Source organism: Struthio camelus, chromosome 21 (assembly GCF_040807025.1).
Source record: "Struthio camelus isolate bStrCam1 chromosome 21, bStrCam1.hap1, whole genome shotgun sequence".
Taxonomy (NCBI): domain Eukaryota; kingdom Metazoa; phylum Chordata; class Aves; order Struthioniformes; family Struthionidae; genus Struthio; species Struthio camelus.
The window spans coordinates 12,894,933-12,913,709 of NC_090962.1; the positions used below are offsets into that span (position 1 = coordinate 12,894,933).

Consider the following 18,777-nt stretch of genomic DNA (forward strand, 5'->3'; position numbering starts at 1 on the left):
CCAGTCAAGCACTCAGGGAGTTGTTAAACGTTCAAAACCAGTTCTATTTAGCAAACAGCTTCTTCTTTTTTTTTTTTTTCCTTCCCCCAGACAGAGATATGGTTTCTTTATTCACTTTATACCTACCAATTTCCTACTAAAATTGCACCAAGGTGAGACAGTAACTTGTCCACTAAAAGGTCCCATTAAGTTTTGGGTAGGGACACCTGACTTTTTGAGGCCTATCTTGTTTGCACTTTTTGGTACTGGTCCAAATCATGCTACAGTTAGTCGAGGCAATGATTTCAGCAGGCTTAAGAAGAAGGAAAAATGTGATAGTTTCCAGATGAGTGTATTACACTAAATTTAACATGCCTTTTGGTACTTAGAATTTCCACTTTTTCCCCTTCCATTTATGTAATTAGAAATCAAGCAGCAGGAAACCATTCCTATTCCAACCTCAGTTGGGAACAGTATGGTCTCATTCCCATAGAGGGAAACAGGAGACTTGTCCTCAAAAGGAGATATTTTGCACAGCTTATACAGACAGGTTCAAAAATAGGTTTTGAATAATACAATTTTAATTAAACCAAAACAAGTACAGACGAATTATGTGCTAGTTATGCATGTGTGTGTGTGTGTGTGTGTGTGTGTGTATACACATATGTACAGTGCAAACGACAACAAGAAGGCAGCTGTGAAAAACAAAAACATTCAGTTCTTACCCCCTTTAAAGAACAATGAGAAAATTTAAATTCCACTTTGTAGAGTAAAATTGTGTAAGACCACCTAAAAAATTTCCACGCTTACACTAGTGAATTTCGCAGTAACGAGCAAGAAAATTTGTTCTGAGCATTCGCACTCTAGCAGTAAATAACACATTGTGAACAGTTATCAATTCCCTTTGAGTTCCAGGGTCAGGAAGGACCACAGTCCCCAGCAGATCAGACTAAGTAAGAACTAACTCCGACAAGTCATATTTGAACGAAAGCAGAGCACACCAGAGAGGGACAACTCATCTGATTTTATAATTACCAGGGACGCTAAATGAAAGGGGCACCCGTCATCATGGGCCAAAACACATAGCACTAACTAAGGCTTTTTCTGCACATTGAGAGTGATTGTTTTCAGAGCACCACAACCACTTTGCTTTAGTCTCCAGTTTCTTGCCCAGGTTGATGCTCTTCTCTCCAGCTGAACCTACTGGCTTCCCAGACTGCTAGCATTGCAGCGCACACAGAGAACTCAATAAAAACACTTTCCAAACCACAGAGGAGCTATGGCTCCAAAGTACATAGTTCAAATTAAAAATTGGGGCCAGATAAAATGATTCGAAATTGGGAAGAAAGAAAGAGATCCTGTTTCCAATAAGCTGTTTTGACTGATGAATGCAGTCCGGCAAGGGAGGAGGTGGAAAAACAAGGACATGCTCAAGCAATGGTCCTGGATGGTATCATGCTTTGACAGTCTTTAATGCTGCTCTGGCATTAAAGCTATTTTGTTTCACAAGTCCATTGCTCTAGGCTACCTCTTCAGCTTCTGTTGACTCTGGGCACAGCTCAACATGTTTCTTCAGGGTGCAGGCTCCGTACACAAGTGCCCTAGGGGATGTGCGGGTGCAGGACTCCTGGAGCACCCAGACCAAATCCCAGTCCCATTGCTCAATAAGGCAAGGAGTTTCTCAAGCTCTCTAAACTTAAAAGACTGCCCCTTAGTCCACCCCCTTCCTTTTCTGGCATGGTTTTAAAAACAAACATTGCGCAACTTGCTTTCTCTCGTCTCCCCTTTCTGGAGAGGGATTTGTTGTCATTCTTCCCATCTGCCTGTGCTCTCCATAGGGCAGAACAGGCTTTAAGTAAGGGAAAGCTCAGTGTCGACCTCTAACACTCTCTCTCTGTCTCAGCAGACCCGTAATTGCAGCTTGTGCTACACGGACAATAGGCAGCAAGCATCTTAACCGTGGGGAAGAAAAGTCCTTAAGAGCCATCTCAACAGCTACAAAATTGCACTGAGTGAAGAAGCGGTGAAGAGACTTCTCAAGTCAGGAGAAGAGCAGTAGGCTACATGCCAACAAATAATTACAAGGACTGGGGTAAACGTAAAGTAGAAGGGAGTACTTGGATCAGTGACTTGCCAAGGCAATAAATAGCTTTAAATATTTGTGACCCATTCCCAGACACTGAAATCTAAACGTTCTCCCCCAGAAGAGGGATGAAAAAACAATCAACCTAAAATGTAGGCTCTGAGCCAGATGACCTGTGCATCTGTTTAATTAGCCCACTGTACCAGGAAAGTCTCAAACTTCGTTCACTCCATGACTCAAAGCTTCAAGAGACACCACCAGCTAGCCGAGTTAGTCACACAGTTCGGATTTGCCCTTTTCTATTATGCCTCTGTGGAGAGGACAAAATTCCAGTTCTAAAGGGCAACTGAACAAACAGGACATAGGAGTATTTATATTCCTCTCCAAACACCGGCACCAGCAGCAGGGGTCTAGCGGGTGATTTATGAGGTGGGAATGCTTCTTTGAACTGTATGTTTGATGGGGGTTGCCTTTCAGGAGTGGAGAGGAACATTCGACGGCTGTCTTTTCTGAAGAACTTTCACAGTGGCTTTACCCAGGTGGTCACAGCTGCTAGGTATTCAAAAGGAAGTCCTCTCCTTGCATTCTCTCGCTCTCACTCACATACAAAGTCAACACACCAGAAAAGGCCATTTTTGTTTTATTTATTTCCCAGAAGAGCTCTTCCTTGCACTTTCCAGACACAAGATACAAAACAAGGAACAGAACTTTGTTTCATGTACAGAAACAGTTTGTTGGAGTATAAAGAGTTACTGGTGATCGTTACTGAAGAATGTTGGCTTATTCCAGGGGCACTTCAGTATTCCTGAGGAATAATCACTGATTTCTCCTTCCTTCCCACTGGGATAGTCTTAGCCATTAGTCACTGTTCCTGTAAAGCAAGAAGGCTTATATTATTAAAAAGCCATTTGGGTTCCTTACATGGAAGGTGCTGTACGATGTAAAGCAAGCCACTTAGCCTCGTAACCTTTCCAGAAGGTAGGCTAACATTTCTGTCCTCGGCTAGACTGAGGAGTTGAGTACGGAGAAGTTCAGCAGCTATTTCCATACAGGAAACATACCATGTTTTCATGCACACAAGCCTCCGCTCTGATAAACTGGGTACTTCAAAACCTCCCCAAATTACTGCGCTTTCAAGTTAACCATTCACAGTCTGCACTATCAGATAGACATCACTTCCACAAAGAGCAGAAGGAAAGGCTCCAGTTGATGAATTTCAACTCGTATTGTTGCAAAGCAATATAACGCCCATTGCTACAAAAGTAGGGGGTGCTTTTGGTGATAAATAGTACAGGCTAAATATCTGGAAAATGACACTAAGCATTTTGTGAGGTAACCTAATTTTCAGCCATACAATTTTAAGCCTAGGAATTACTGCTGGCTGCGAATTTTAACTTCAGCGGAGGTCACAGTGAAATTCATTTGATGAAATGACTTTAAGAGCCCTCAGAATCATAATATGACTACTGATTCAAATTTTGCTGCCTTTTAAGTAGTCACTTGCTCTAGATGGATGGCCTCTTCTACTGGTGTCAGTGTTCCACCATCAATTTAATTAGCCAGAGAATGGGCAGTATGACGATAGCTACACCCAGAACAGGTGCAAAGTTGCTTTGTAATCGCCTGATTATTTGGTATCATGAAGGTCCTCTCTCCTGTCTCATTCTCACTCGGGATCCAGAATCAAGAACTCGATTCTGAAGAATAAAGGATAAAGCCCTGAGTAACCTCATCTGACTGTATCGTGGATCATGGTTTGAGGTTGGACTAGATTACCTCCTGAAGACCCTTCAGTCCGAATTATCCTTAGGAGCCTATGAACTTGACAGATTCAGAAAACCAGAATTAACTTCCATTCAAGTCAATCCATGCTCCATTTCTCTCTCTCTTAAAAAAGCTGATCTGTCTTGCAGACTCTTGCATTTTGACAAGTTAGCACTTGAACAAAAATCCAACTTTGCAAAGGAAGTCCTAAAGAGTTTTCTTACAACAGTATTTTCTAGGAAAAAACAGATGAGTGATAATACAACAATATTTTCCACACTCCTAACCACCAGAAATGAACTAATTTTGCTGTAATAACCCTGGAGCCATTATCCATGACACTACATTTTGGAGAGAATTAATGACATTAACCATTAGATGGCTTCATCTGCCTCTTCCCTCTCAGCATGTTCAGCCTCTTTGTGCCAGAGAAAGCTAGTGGAGACAGCGTGCTGGAAACTATTTGTCTAGTCTTGTGCCATGCAGGCAGCTGTGCTTCTTCTGGGAAGCGTCCTTTCAATTACCTCATGTGTTGAGGGACCACCCTTGCTCCAGAGCACAGATTAGTCCTTAATCCAAATAAAAACCCCTACCAGGCTGACCCGAAAGTCGGCTTTCTGTTGCCCAGCATCCCTAGTAACAAGCATCTTTCAGTGAACGTTGTTTTCTCAGGACACGTGAACAGGACATTCACCACTCATGTGAAATCATAGACACTTCGCTCCGGTTTCTTTTTGGGGATCTAAGCTGGAAGAAAACTCCCAGGGTGAAGTAGAAAGCTAATGCGTTTTTCACGTTAACAAATCTGGCCAGGAGCGTCACGCAGAGACTTCTGGTTCTAGAACATCACTACTGGGCTGTAGCTGGGAACGCTCTATCAGCTGGATATAAGGCCCAGTTACTCTGTACTGCTTTCCGAAGTATTTTATTTTGAAGTAGTTGTTCTAGAGTCTTGATACTGTTTCCAGGTCTTTACAGTCAGCTGGAGAGACTCTTCTCAAACAGGTGTGTCTGGCAAGGCTGCAGGAGGCTGGCAAAAGCCAATCTGCCAACAAACCTGAGGAGGACTGGACTTAACTTTCCCCTCTAGCTGCACCCAGAAAAAGACTAACGTACCTTCAAGTCTCTTTTATCAGGCTGACGAGAGATACATGATCAATTTGTGCATTCTTTTTACTTGCCATGAAAAGCTTTAGCAGAACATTTTACCTCAGTACTTTCTAAAGTAATAAATTAACTGAAAATACGTCCTGGTGGATGTCTCTCCAGTGGTATCACTGAAATGCTTCTAGCAGTCTATGGCTTCACAGGTTCAAAACACCCATTTTTTCCTAGATGCCACAACAATAAATTACCACAAGAACGGTCCCAACTTCTACATGTGAAGAAATAAAGAGAATATTAACGGAGTTAATTTGTGGACTTAGGGCACTCTAAGTCATTATAGGTAGTTTGTAAGCATGCAGATGGCTCCTCCTAATCAATCTATTTTTAAATATTTTATCTCAGCATCAGTGATGATAACACTCAAAAGTCATTTAAATGATCCTCCTCACTACTTTTAAAAGTGTACAAGTTCTTCAAACTATGACGTGACTATCCAGCCAAACAAGCCACAAAATTTAAGAATGATTAGAGTTCTCATGTGGCAAAAAAACCTGCAAAAGATTAAAGCTCGGCTTCTACAGGCAGACCCACTGAAACATATGCCTGACATGACTTACAGTTTCTTCCTAGCTGGTCCCTTTTCAAAGCTGAAGACGGAATGTTACTCTTAACTTATTTTTTCAGCTTTTCTAATATGTATTTTATTACACATGTTTACGAGTTGTGGGAAAACCTACCCGCAGGATCTGCTGAGCTAATCCTATGCACCAGATAGTCAAAATACCTTAAGACCAGGGGAACGCAAGTTTCTTCCAACTGGTACTCTTTGGGAAAGGGATAGGAATATTCATTTAAATGGTGTCTAGATGTACCATTTAATGCTAATAATTAGTTACCAATTAGTAGTAATTAGTACCCATACCTACTTTTACAAATTTGCCATGGAGAAGATACGGAGACTGGAAGTCATGTTGACAATTGGAATAAGCCATTCCTAACCCCATCCCTGATCCAAAAGCAATAGGCCATGTCTTTCCTGTGGGAAAGGTAAGCAGAGGGGAAAACCAAAATTCAAGAAAAACTCTTTATTTCATGTTACAGTGACAGTCTTGTCAAATGTATGCCTATAAAGGAATCAATGAGTAGGAAGATGCACACTAAGCATTTAAGTTCTATGAGTCCTAACATCTTAAAAAAAAAAAACAAAAAAAACCAAAAAAACAGAACAAACCAAAAAACTCCACTTCAGAAAAACAACAAGACTAAGCAATAAGATATGGTATTTAGAATTAGAGAGCAAACTCTGAACTCAGGAACTGAAAATTATTCTGTTAACAAGGCATAATTAAAAAAAGAACTGAGATTAGCTTTAAAACCCCAGCAAGGCTGGCATAAGATGATGTCTAGACACACGACTCTAGTAATTTGGCTCCGGGTTTTCTGCAATTCCAAAACTTGAGTTGAGCACAGTAGGAATTCAGAGAGATGCCACATGCAACAACCTGGTTACACAACAGCTAGAAGTTTAGGTAATCGCATTTCAACTGAAAAGAAATGCGCAATAATGAAGGAGTTGGTATAACATGCTGATTAAGGTTTACATGCCTCACAGATTTCTTGGCTTTAAAGTGCACCCACAATAGACACAAGTTTGGAAACCAGGCAGTCAAGATTAGCGCAATATACTTACTTTTGAAGAAGATGACTGAGAAAACAATTCCTAATCCAAATCCAGCACCTGTAAGAAACAATGCAGTGAGTGAGGACTAAGATAATGCATAGTAATGGAAAATAATTCAGTTGTTTTCATTAATTCTTTGTTCCAGTTCAGAAATGCCATAATAGATGGTATTTCAGCACACCAAAAAAAAAAAAAATATATATATATTCTTAAAAAGCAATTCTGAAAAAATAATTCTTATTTTTCTAAATAAACGTAATGTTTTCTTTAATAAACGATGTGAATCCCTACCCATTCAAGAACTTTATAATTGGAAAGATTTGGGAAACAAACTAAATCCTCATCCCAAGGAAAGTTACTGAATTTCTGTCACCATCTACAATGTGGAAGTAAGATTTATTTGGCTCATTGTCAGTAAATGTGAAACACTTAAATGAAAACTTATTGTGTCCTTGAGCTTTAGATTTTGCAGATGAATATCTTATTGTATTGCGTTTATCTCAGTACTTTAACTACTTCAATGTGTGTCCGGAGGGCAGCAAAACTTTGATGCTTTGTGATACTCTATACCTTGCAAAAGAAAGCTCCAGGCTGCTTATCTTTCACATCCACAACATTCATTATGGAGCATATTTAAACACATTAGGAATGAATGACTTTTCACATCCTTATACTATATATAGATATAATTGCAACAGTTCAAAAATTTATCCAGCACCATTAAAAGAACTTAGTTGGCATATTTAAAAATAATTTTTGCTTTCCTTGGAAGGTGCACTTATGATTTCTTGTAAGAAGTCAGGCAAGTCTGCAAAATTCTTCTCAAAACCCAATAAATATAACAGTGAAAAATTTGAGTTCAGTGGATAAACTCTACCTTTAGTTATATCCATTAAAGACACCAATTTTAGATGTGCCCAACAGTTGAAGAAAGCCATATATGCGCTCCCTAAAACACTTAACAGTTTCAGGTTTATTTTGCCAAAAAACCCCCAAAACAACAACAAAACACCCCCATTCTGTTATGGGTTTGAATCTCTTGTTTTAATGCATGAAATCAAACTGATAAGGAGTGTTTTATTAATTAAAAAACTTCTCTTTAAAGTAGTGCTAAAAGCATGTGATCCTTATTTAAGCTCCTGTTGAATGCATTAGTAAGTGGGTCGAGTCCAGAACAATGCCAAAGAATCCTATACCCTCTTGGTGTATAGGAATGATCTTTTTTTAGTTTCCTTTTGCTTTTTAAACCTTTTTCCTTGCAAAAAGCACACTAACGGTAGCTCCTATTGAAGCACAGATTACTGAAACAACACTCACTGCACTACCTAGTAAACTTAAGCACCTTATGCTTTTCATTGATAAAAAACACTTGAATATTAAAACAGAGATAACTGTCAAACAAAAACCCTGATATTTACTTTCCAATTTACTTCACTATCTGTATTTACTGAGCACTGGAAAATGGAGTTGCTTTTGAAAACTCTCTTCATTTTATTATATATTTTCTTTAGATCCAATTGTGATAGAGGTAACTACTTTACCAGGTCATTACAGCTTTAGAGTAGGCTTACAAAACATGCAATTGCAGGGAAGGACTTTGACCGCCTGCCAAGTGGTCCTGACATAACTCCCCCAGACATCTTAGAAAATGAGCGTTTTGCAGAAGGTCAGGTTTTCACTCTAATCATTTGCACAGCTAAGGAAAGTCTCAGTTCTTCAGATATCCGGTCAGAGCTTCAGGCCTTTTCTGCATTTCAGCCAGTAAGAGATACAATACTTAGAGAATCTCTTATAAACAGCTAACTCTACTCGTACTGTGCCACTGCCCAGCATTTACATTCACAGTGGAAGAGACATCACGGATTACTAAGAGCAGTAGTTCATCCACGCTAACGCCTCCGCTCCCCCTCCCCAAGTAGGGCCTTCCTTCTGCACCTTTGCTATAGTACAGCTGGTGCTGGCTCGAGCTGAATGTTTATGCTATTAAGGATAATTACTATCTTCAAGAATTCATCCAACGGACAACTGTTTCAGCCCTCTGACCTGGCTCCCTCTGACAGGCTTCTACAATATGTAGTTATGCTGCCTTTTTGTTTTGTTCTGTTATACTTTAGGTCCAAATAGGACTTTCTGGAGGTAATTACTTTCAGTTCAGACCAGACAGCACTAGGCGTTGTTTGAACTGTCCAGTTGAGGCGGCCTGTCAGGCAGGGAGCGATACTGTTCTGCGCTTCCTGTCCAAGAAGATTCCCTCTGCCAATCCAAACAGTTTAGCTAATCAATGAGAAATGATTTACAGGATGAGAAGTTGTGCATCATCTAGATGCAGAGCCCAAGCAATTGCTAATGTCGCCACATTTTCCATGTTACCAGTCAAACCCACAAGCCTGCTTACCAGGGTGATGGTAAACTGGTTACTTCTCTGTTTTTAAAAAAAAAAAAAAAAAAGGTTGTGCTAAGGAAACAGCTATAGTTGATACAGTAGCCATCTTGCTATCTACATCTAGAAATCATTATTTTGTATTCTCTTCACCTCCTTCAGGCACACTCTCACATTACACCCCCATTTGCAAGGGCACCACACAGACGCCATCAATGCCACTTCCCGTTGGCCATCAGGGGTGCCACAGAATACACTTGAGGTGGCAAATGTATTATTTCTGCCAACTGCAAATCAATACAAGGCCTAAAACAAAACCTAGGTCTTCCCCCACATTAACGCCCAGCAACATTGTTAAGCACGGTCTCACACGACTGCCTTTTCTCAAACAGAAGGATATGTTGTTTCTAAGTTTTTTTTCCCCCCCCATCACATTCGTTTCTTCTAAGTACAGCAATCACTATAGCTGACCATGGTGCTATAGGTATCACACAATTCAAAATTTCTGAAGAAGTGATTAAGTCTAGTTCTAGAAAAAAGATTTTTATTTTTAATTGCTCCCCACAAAAAAAAAAACACGGTGTCAATTTTAGAGGCCATCACCCCACCCTCCTCCAACAGGAAGAGGAATACAGTGGCAGATTAGTTTAAAGAGATGATGGCAAGAGATCTGAGACCCTGCTCTAGGTTAACGAAAAGCTACAGGGAAATAAAAGAGATCCGACAGCTAATGTTTTTTGTTTTCGGTACAAGAGGGCAACTTGAAAAACAAAGCCTTCTTCGCTTCCTTGATCCCAAGGCCAGTTAGGTTCATTCCACTTCCTACTGGAGAACGGGCTTGAAACCATGCTGAAAACTGCTGCTTATCAAAACACCCCTTTCAACAAGAAACGCTCACATCTCCCCACTCGTGCAAGCCAGTGCATAGACATTTGCTCTTTTCTAGTTGGCTTGAACAGTTGGCATTGGTTTTAACTTAAAACCAGAAGCTTTAGCTACGTTTAATTTCCTACCCTGCCTGGTTAAGAAGCTATTTCTGTGGATAGTTTGTCACTCATCTTCATTCCACTAGGAAGTATTTGTGGTTGTGTGGTCATTTCCTGCGTCTCCAAGACCAAGGGGGAGTTAAACCATCTTTGCTTGGAAACAAAGTAATGCATTTCACTTTAATTCTATATAAAGTTACACAAGAGATAAACAATGGCAGAGTCGCTGATGAGTTTTACAGGTTTAAGTTCTCACATGCTCAATTTCCTTTTAAAGAGGCAACATGTTGCTTCAAAGAGCCTCCCACCTGACCAAGGGACACTCCGTCTGCAGCTGTTTCCACTAAAGATCAGCACCTCTAGGCCAGGCTTTAACTTCGTAACAATAAAACATGAAAGGTTTATCTTACAATAAAAACAAACGAACATGGAAAAGCTAAGGGCTTGATCCACACTGGGCACATTCTCCCTCCCTTTCTTGCATGACAGACTCTTTGGAGGAAAAGGCCACAGGAAGGAGTCCAACACATTTTTCACCTTCTCTGACAGTTTAAAATGTTTAACTAGAAAAACAGCCTCTTCCACCCTACCTCTATCAATTCAGCTTAAACTCATTTACAGTCACTGTCAACAGGGGACAGGACGGTTCTGTGGACATGCTACTCCTGTTCCCCAGTAAGCGTTTCTGGTTGCTTATGTACCAAGGGAACCAGGAGGAATTGGCATTAGGCAGAGAGCCCAGTCCCAGAAACTTTTTCTTTCTACTTTTCTGGCTCATTCACCTCCCAAGAAAAATGTCATGGTACCTCAAATCAATCTAACACACAGAAGAGCACGCGCCATATACCCAACAGGACATCATAAAAGTGTCTCATAGAGAAACACAAATCTTCAAGATGGACTCCTGCCTCAGTAGGACATCTGGAGAGACTACATTTATAGAAAAAGCTTCTCCCAACAGAGATACTACGCAATTCTTTCCTAGGCTACCCAAGTAGCTACAGGCTGAAGCAGCTATCAAGACAGCCACACCTAGATATACTCATCTTCAGTAATTTGAAATTTAAGATAGAAGGATTAAAATATGCTCGCTGACATGTGGCAGAGGTGTTGCTGTTACTGTGGCAGTTGGAAGCTTTCCAATTACTTAACAGTTTTCTTTCTGTCATCAGACAATTCTCCTCTCCCATTCCTTACACACAAATACAAGACACAGAACTTCAGCCTCCTTTCCTTCAGATTCTCTTATTTTACATTTAAACAAAATACATTTAAACAATAACAATTTAATTTTATTACGATAAAACTAAGTAGCAGCTCCTGGAAGATGGCATCTTAGTTATAAGAAAGCGGCAACCACTCTGTATGGACTAGACACTCTGAAACAGGCTTTTAGCAACCTAGTCCTCGACTAGTTAGGACAGAGAGGTTTCTTCTCAACTAGAAAGACAGCTTCCATTAGCAACAAGAAATCCTATAATAGCCCGGTAATTTAGTTTGACTTTTGGGACAGTGAAAGCAACTGCTTTGAGGTTTAACGGCAGTTCTCATCCACAGGCCTGACGCGCTAGAGGTTTCAAGCGAGCATCTGCTTAGTGCAGCACTAGAATTTGTTCGAGGTAAAGAAACATTAAGGAAAACTGAAGATCTTAAAAACAAATAAACAAAAACAGACAACTCTCAAAGTATCCACTTTCTCTTGTTGTAGAGTGTTTCTCCCCTCCTCCCCCGCCTCAAAAACACAGCAAAAGTTCACTCTGACAAGATATATAGATAATTATCGTGCAAAAATGGGGAGGAAAGCCTTTTCTTATACCACAACCTTTACAGAACAGCACATCAGTTAGAAATCTGAGACCATGCAATCACTTTTTTACCGAGATAACTAATTTTAAACAGGCTCTTAGCTATGTCTTTTGTGGCAGGAATTAGATTTTCTACAAACACCAACTTTGAAGCTTTCTTTCTCATCTCCCCTGTTGCGTGGATTGCTTACATAGCAGACAGAAAAATGAGCAAGGACACTAGAAGAAAACACAGTGAAACTATATACCAAGTAATCTAGGAAGTAACAGGAAAAAAGCATGTTTTGTTCTTGCATTTGACTGTAGCAACGCTGAATACTTGGAATGACAGAATAAAAATATCCAAATTCCAGTACAATCCAAGAATCCTGACACACTTTCAGGGGACACTTTCCCCCCTAAGCACTCCTGCAGTTCAACCACTACCCAAAGGCTAACCTTAGATAAACATCAGGACTTTCACACGTGGACGCATCGCAGCTGGAAGTATCAGTGTTAGCCCACGACCTCCTAAGCAATCACAGCGATAGAGCCTCGTAGCCTGGCCAGGAACGGTTCATCGCCAGAGTGGTGAACAAGCTGGTGAGACAAGAGGGCACATGCATTTCCTTCTGCTTTTAAAAGGGGAAGGGGAAAAGAGGGACAGCTGCTCTTAAAGTATACAGGCCAGCACAACAAAAGGATATTCATACTGCATCAAGCTTTTTGACAAAATCAGGGTTGCACTCGCGTTAGAAGTGCATATATACCAGACCAGCAAGATACTCATAATGTGGACAATAAGACTTTGACAGAAAACTCTACCTTGTCTTATTGTAATAAAATGATGCCGCTAGTGACAATAATAATATTGCAAACAAGGAAAGTTTTGCTGGAGTAAATACATTCACATTTAGGACTTCTGCAAGCATAGCTATGAGGGTTGGCAGTCACGCTTCTCCACCCCCCGTCCAATATAGGTTGACCATTACTGACGTCTACTGGCCCAGCTAAGAAACAGGGACGATTTAGAGCAAGCAGCCTTACAACGGCATCGCACTTACTAGCAAAAATGCCACAGAAATAAAGCCTGGCTCCTTCTCAAGTCTCTCGCTATCAGTTTATCACTAGCAAGGACACACCAGCAGCCCCTCGGTTCCTTGGAATTTTCTCACAGAACTAAATCCGATATATCAAAGAACAAAGAGGTGGGAAGTGCTGCCATGTCCCATGGACCAAAAAAGTGAGTGAAGTCCCCTTCCCTGGACAGTGTCACCCCATGCCAACTCCTGAAGAAGACACAGCTGGTGTCTTGTCAATGCACTGATGTAGAGGACAAGAAAGTCAGTGCCTTTTGGATTCATTTCCAGCAGAGCAGACCTTATTCAGTCCAGGGTTTTTAAATGGCTGCAGTATCACAGGGGTGTCGCAGTTTTTCTTTCAGGTTTTCTTGCCCAACAGAAGTACTGCCGCACAATGCGGTATGGAACAAGGGACGAGCAGGACTTCTCCCAGCGTCGCTCACAGCTCGGGTTAGTTGGTTGATCTGGCCCCCTTAGGGAGAGCAGAGTTTCCTCACTCAGTCAGACGGTCCATCAAACGCCAGCTCAGAGAGCCGCTCTATCTTTTTTAAGTCCTTCCCTGGAAGAGTAAAGCTGCTTTTGAGGAGGTGAGCTCTGAAATTTGAAGCAAAGGCCTCCTTTAGGAAGGACACCAAGAGACAGTGCAGTTAGGGGAACAGAGAACTAGATTCATAAAGAGGGCCTCTCCACAAGAAAAGTCTTTTTCTCTTTTTTCCAAAAGGAGATAATAGTCACTTAATATTTAGGTAGGCATTGTATTCCGAGTTCTGCTAACAATGTAATTAAATACTGGTGTTAGACTTTTGACTTAAAGCCTATTCTTCAAATGAGGTTTGCCCAGCTCTTCAAAATGAGCCACCTTTTTGTTGGCTGCGTTGCCTCCCACGCAGCCTAACTGAGCCATAAGCACTTAGTATTTATACTAATTGGTCTGCTAAAAGATACAACTAGTAGAATTGGATCCTCTCTGGTAGGATAGAGGAAAATAATTTAGGATTACAAATCAAGTCCAAATAACAATGCAGTTGCGTGCTTGCATAATATTCATGCTCTCCATTATTAAAAAAAATGTCCAAATCAGGTAAGTCTTTTGTCCTCATAGCTTAGTTAGCCACATTATGATAGGCAAGCAAAAACAAAATAAACAAAAAAAACCCACACACTTTAAAATAGGAAACTCAGCATTTTTCTATATTTAGAAAAAAATGATAAAACTTTCTGAAAACTGGATTAATTATGTAGACTGGTTTTATCCCATTCATAACCATGTGAAGCATTATTTAAAAATACTGACACTGAAATTCATACAATGAATCTTTCTGAAAAAGTCAGTCTGTGGAATGACACAAAAAATGCACGTTCACCCTTGCCATTAGCAAAAACATCTATTCAAGCAGGCAAGAGAATGCAAGCCAGAAGAAATCACATAAAAATTGTAGTAGAATTGAAAGCGGCCTTTTTCTTTTAATTAAAGTTCCTATCAAAAGGGCATTGGGAGAGAGTTATTTTCAGATGTCAAAACAGGATTAGAGGAAAATGAACATTACTATAGCAGATTATTTACAAGCTTCCAGGCTGAATTTTGATCGGACACAGGCATACATCAAAACATTTGCGTCTCCTGCAAATAATGAACTTGAACCTAGCAACTTAACAGACAAACTGAGAAGCAAACAGCTTTCACAGAATTACCTGTTAGTAGTGGGTAAGTTGCAGCATTTAAGTCATTTAAAACTACAATAATTTCAATGCAAAACACACACACAGTCTTTACTGCCTCACTGTTCCCTGGGAACAGCATATAAGAATCACTCGTCCAAAATTATAGCCACCCGGAGGAAAAGCAACTCTGTCGGTCTTTCATGGGTTACTGTCTTCCACAGTGCAAACTTGAGGCCCAGGGTCGAAAGCCAGTGGGATGGAAGATGACCACAACACTCTTTTTACTTCCATGTCTTTTCTCCACAGAGCTCTACTGATAAAAAAGAGTAAGGAAGAATCGGTTGGGAAAGCTGGAGAGGACATAAGAGCTTAAAGCTTTGCAATTTGGGCAGAAAAAGAAAGCCACTAGAGCTGGAGTCTCTTTCCTCACACATGAAACAGGTAAAATTTCTAATGGGTAAGAGCATCCGTATCAGGAGGAGAGATGGGATGGAAAGTTAAATTATATTGATGACTGCACAGGTGAACAGTCTTGAAAACTGCGCAAAGCTGGAGTCGGCGTGATCTAGATTGCCCACCAGAGAAACAGCTTGGTCAGCCAAGAAAGCACAAACCAATCAACTACACACAAAACAGTTCCACTGTGTGGTTACAACTAGATTCAGAAAGGGAAGGGGAAGAAAAAATAACTTGATTTACCTAGACTCATCCTCATCGTTAATAAAACAAATAAACTATGTCAGCCCTAATAAAAGGAGGTTAGCACCTAAACTGCATTTAACTATGTTTCAAAGTCTTGTGCAGGCACACCTAAAGGTTTATAGCATCATTTGCTCTTTTAAAGGAAATACCACCTTATCAATAACTGACAGCGTATTCTGTTTTAATGCAGAAACATATTCTGAACAGAAAATATTCTGTTTTAATACTAAGTTACAAGATGTGCACAGGGAACGAGCAAGAAGTCAAAAATACAATATTGCACTTCAAAAGATGTAACATAAGATATATACACATTTTGGACATTTTAGTGGCAATCCCTCCAGGAACTTGATTTCCAACTAAAACAATACGGCATCATTACAAGCTACATAGCCAATTACAAATAAATTGGCTTAAGCAACTGTACTGGAAAGCCTGACAAATTAATGCAAGCCAGGCTGGATAGCCCCCAGCTATCATTTAAAAATATACTATGGCTCTTAGAGTTATGCCAATAGCTGCTACCTTCCCTTCTGCTCTCCCTAAGGCCCCTCTATCCCCCAAATAAATTCATAGGGGTTATCTGCGTCTACAGTTCCAACAGACACCGGGAAACCATCCTGCATGCAAGGCTTCAGAAATTTAGTGCCTTCCTTTACTTACAGTATCTGAAATGGGAAAACACAAGGCTATTCACAACGTTTGCTCTTCCCCAATCACTAGCTGGAAACACGTTATCTTGCAGTCATACTCCGGAAGGATGTAAAGGAACGTGCAAGAAGCCGTGCTACGGCTACCCAAAGGAAAAGTCTGACAAAGAGCTACTAAGGATTTGGTTAACTTCTATATCCCACATAACAAGTGACAGAAGTCTCAAGTAAAGAATTTTGTTCATTTTCTTTCTTTCTAAGACAACAATTGCCCTTGCTTATCAGAGACCCCAAGAAACGTTACAGTAATATCATGAAAACAGTCATCACAACCACACAGGTTTTTAAAGTCCTGGCAAAGAAAACAGTCATTTCCACTGAGACAGCCTGAGAAAGTTTGTGTCAGCACTTGTTTAGCAGTCCCCGTAGCTAGGCCACCAACTCATTTCACATTTAAAGGCCATCATCATCTCCAGTCACTAACTGCTGGAGTAGAAGCAGCTCCTGGGCTCCTACAGCTTTTGAAGTTTATACTCAAGCCATTTGCTGTTAATACCACGAAGCAAGTTGTTACCACAGATGCTTCAGCTACTGGATCAATTACTGGATGAAAGGACACAAAACAGAAAAATGCTATCACATATACCGAGAAACATATGTCTGAGGACATCACACTAGGTCTAGCACTACAGTTCCCAAATTAAGAACTGCAGCCCATGCGTCCTTTTTATGCAGCCTACTGAAGAACTTGAACTTTGCTGAGGCCTCTACTCAATGCCTCTAGTCATCATGAAGCTAACACTGGGAACTCTTGGTCTAGAGTTTTAGTGCAGAAAATCTAAACATATTTTCTGTCATCCGTCACCGCTGGAGGATGGAAGGGAACGCCAAACGAAAAAGAACGGCCTGTTGGAGTGATATGCTGAATCATAAGGAAGCCTGAATCCATTTCTTTCAACCTCCCAGAGAGGCTTTCCATGTACAGGATTCCTACATGCACAGCTGCAGCATAGAACAAGGTTTAGTTTATCATTTGGCATACTTAATTTTTTTATGATAAAGCAAGCAATGCTACAGAAACATAAACATCTCTGGACATGTTTGTCAGACAAACCTGAATAGAATTTCATAAGACAAAACACTGCTCTGGAGCACTTGACACTTTTCAAAGGCCTGTTATAAACAATGGAAGTTTCAGTTTACTCAAAATAATTAAACATCTTTTCTAATGGAAAAGTATTAAGCAACCAAAACACAGAGCTCCTCATCAGCTTGGAAAAGCATTAGGCAACAAAAACACAGAGTTCCTCATGAGCTTTCAAGCATAAAGGCCACTACAGCAAAAAATAAACATTCACATTTTTGAGATATTATTTATGGTTTTAAGAAAAACTCCGGCACCAACATGGAACCCAAAACTTTCGTGTCAGATATCTCACTTCTTGTTTTATACATTGTGTTTAAAGATCTGCATTGGGCAGACACATTCTTTAAATCCACAACTTCCCTCTAGCTAATTTGGCAGCCTGTCACTGGAAGGGCACTGAACTGCACATGCATGATTACAGTCTCTCCATCAGCTTAAATGAAGTGTTATATGCGGTTTGTTGTACGCTGGAGGTACCGATCCTGCAGACATGTGCATGTCCCCAACCTTAAGGATGAAGAAACATGGTGGGGGGAAAATCAACAGAACGGTTTTCATAATTAAAAGAAAAGGCATAACAGTCTGCAAGGTTGGGATGTCAGAAGGAAAACGTTTCAATGTCAAACCGCGTGTGCTGTAGTAAGCAGCACATGCCAAGGCGCTGAGCATATCATGCCGTATGTTTCTTTTAATAAACGCAGTCCACCTTGCACCCGGAGCGAGGTGGCCGGCTGGGCAGAAGGAGATGTATGAAACCGAGTCGCCGTGGTGGCGCGACCGGACATCACCGAGCCTCCCCGGCCAGGCCGCTCAGGGCAAGGGGAAGCCGGAGCCTGCCCAGCGCCCTCAGGGACCTTCGGCAGGGATTAACCAGAGCTGAAAAACGAGTCTCCTCTCGGTGACGCCGGTAAGGCCGGGCCGGGGCGGGGGGGGGAGGGAGAAGGAGCCCGGGGCGACCCTAGCGGGAGGCTGAGGCCAAGGTCACCTTGCCAGGCCCGGGGCGGCGCGGGGACCCCAGGCGGCGAGGGGACCCCGGGGACACCGGGCGGAGAGGGGACACCGGGCGGAGAGGGGACACCGGGCGGCGGGGACCCCCCCTCCCTCCTCCACCGACCGCCGCCGGTCTGGGCCGGGCCCTGAGGCGACGATGGGGGGGGGGGGGAACCGGGCCTAGCGCGGCCCTTCCCTGCCGGGCCCGGCCGAGCGCCTGGCGGGCGGCGTCCCCCCCCGAGGCGCCTGGCTGGCGACTCCCGCGTCCCCCCCCCCCCGCGCTTCCCCCGGCCTCACCCAGCTTGACGGCGGCGTCCGCCAGGCACCGGTCCCACTTCCTGCCCAGCTCGCTCTCCGACGCCATCTTCGCCGTCCCCTCCCCCGCGCCGCTCTCGCGAGACCCGCCGGCGCGGGGCGTGCGGCGCAGCGCCAAGTCTCGCGAGACTTCCTTCCCGCCGCCGCCCCCCCCCTCTAACGGCCGGCGTGCCCGTCGCCAAGGTTACGGCGGGGCCGGCGCCATGGCCGCCGCCGCCGCCGCTTCGGCCCCGTCCGGCCCCACGGAGCACCCGGCACCACCCCCGCGTCCTTTCTAGCGTCCCCCGTGGGCCTGGGAAAAGCCCATCCCACGGCACAGCCACAGCTGTGGCCGAGCCCCGCTTACCTTTACTTACGAGCAGCCTCGGCCTTGCTGAGGCCAGAAGAGCAGGTGAGGGGCAGGAGGAGGAGGGGTTGTGCCCCACGCTAGGGCAAGGAGCTGGGGGGAAAGGGGGTACAAACAAC

General features: G+C 42.4%; 1 protein-coding gene across 2 annotated transcripts; it reads right to left on the reverse strand.

Annotated features, from left to right (window-relative positions):
• Positions 1-2,690: 2,690 nt before the first annotated feature.
• On the reverse strand, positions 2,691-18,448 carry MICOS10 (mitochondrial contact site and cristae organizing system subunit 10). 2 transcript variants are annotated; one of them, XM_068916132.1, is made up of 4 exons: positions 18,295-18,448; positions 6,624-6,671; positions 5,856-5,969; positions 2,691-2,933 (listed from the first exon to the last, which is right to left on the reverse strand). In XM_068916132.1, the coding sequence occupies exons 1-4, from the start codon at positions 18,359-18,361 to the stop codon at positions 2,914-2,916; spliced, it is 249 nt and encodes an 82-aa protein (XP_068772233.1). In that variant the 5' UTR covers positions 18,362-18,448; the 3' UTR covers positions 2,691-2,913. The 2 variants fall into 2 exon arrangements, with proteins under 2 accessions (XP_068772233.1, XP_068772234.1); XM_068916133.1 differs by having other exon boundaries at positions 5,860-5,969; positions 18,295-18,447.
• Between the last annotated feature and the right edge of the window lie 329 nt (positions 18,449-18,777).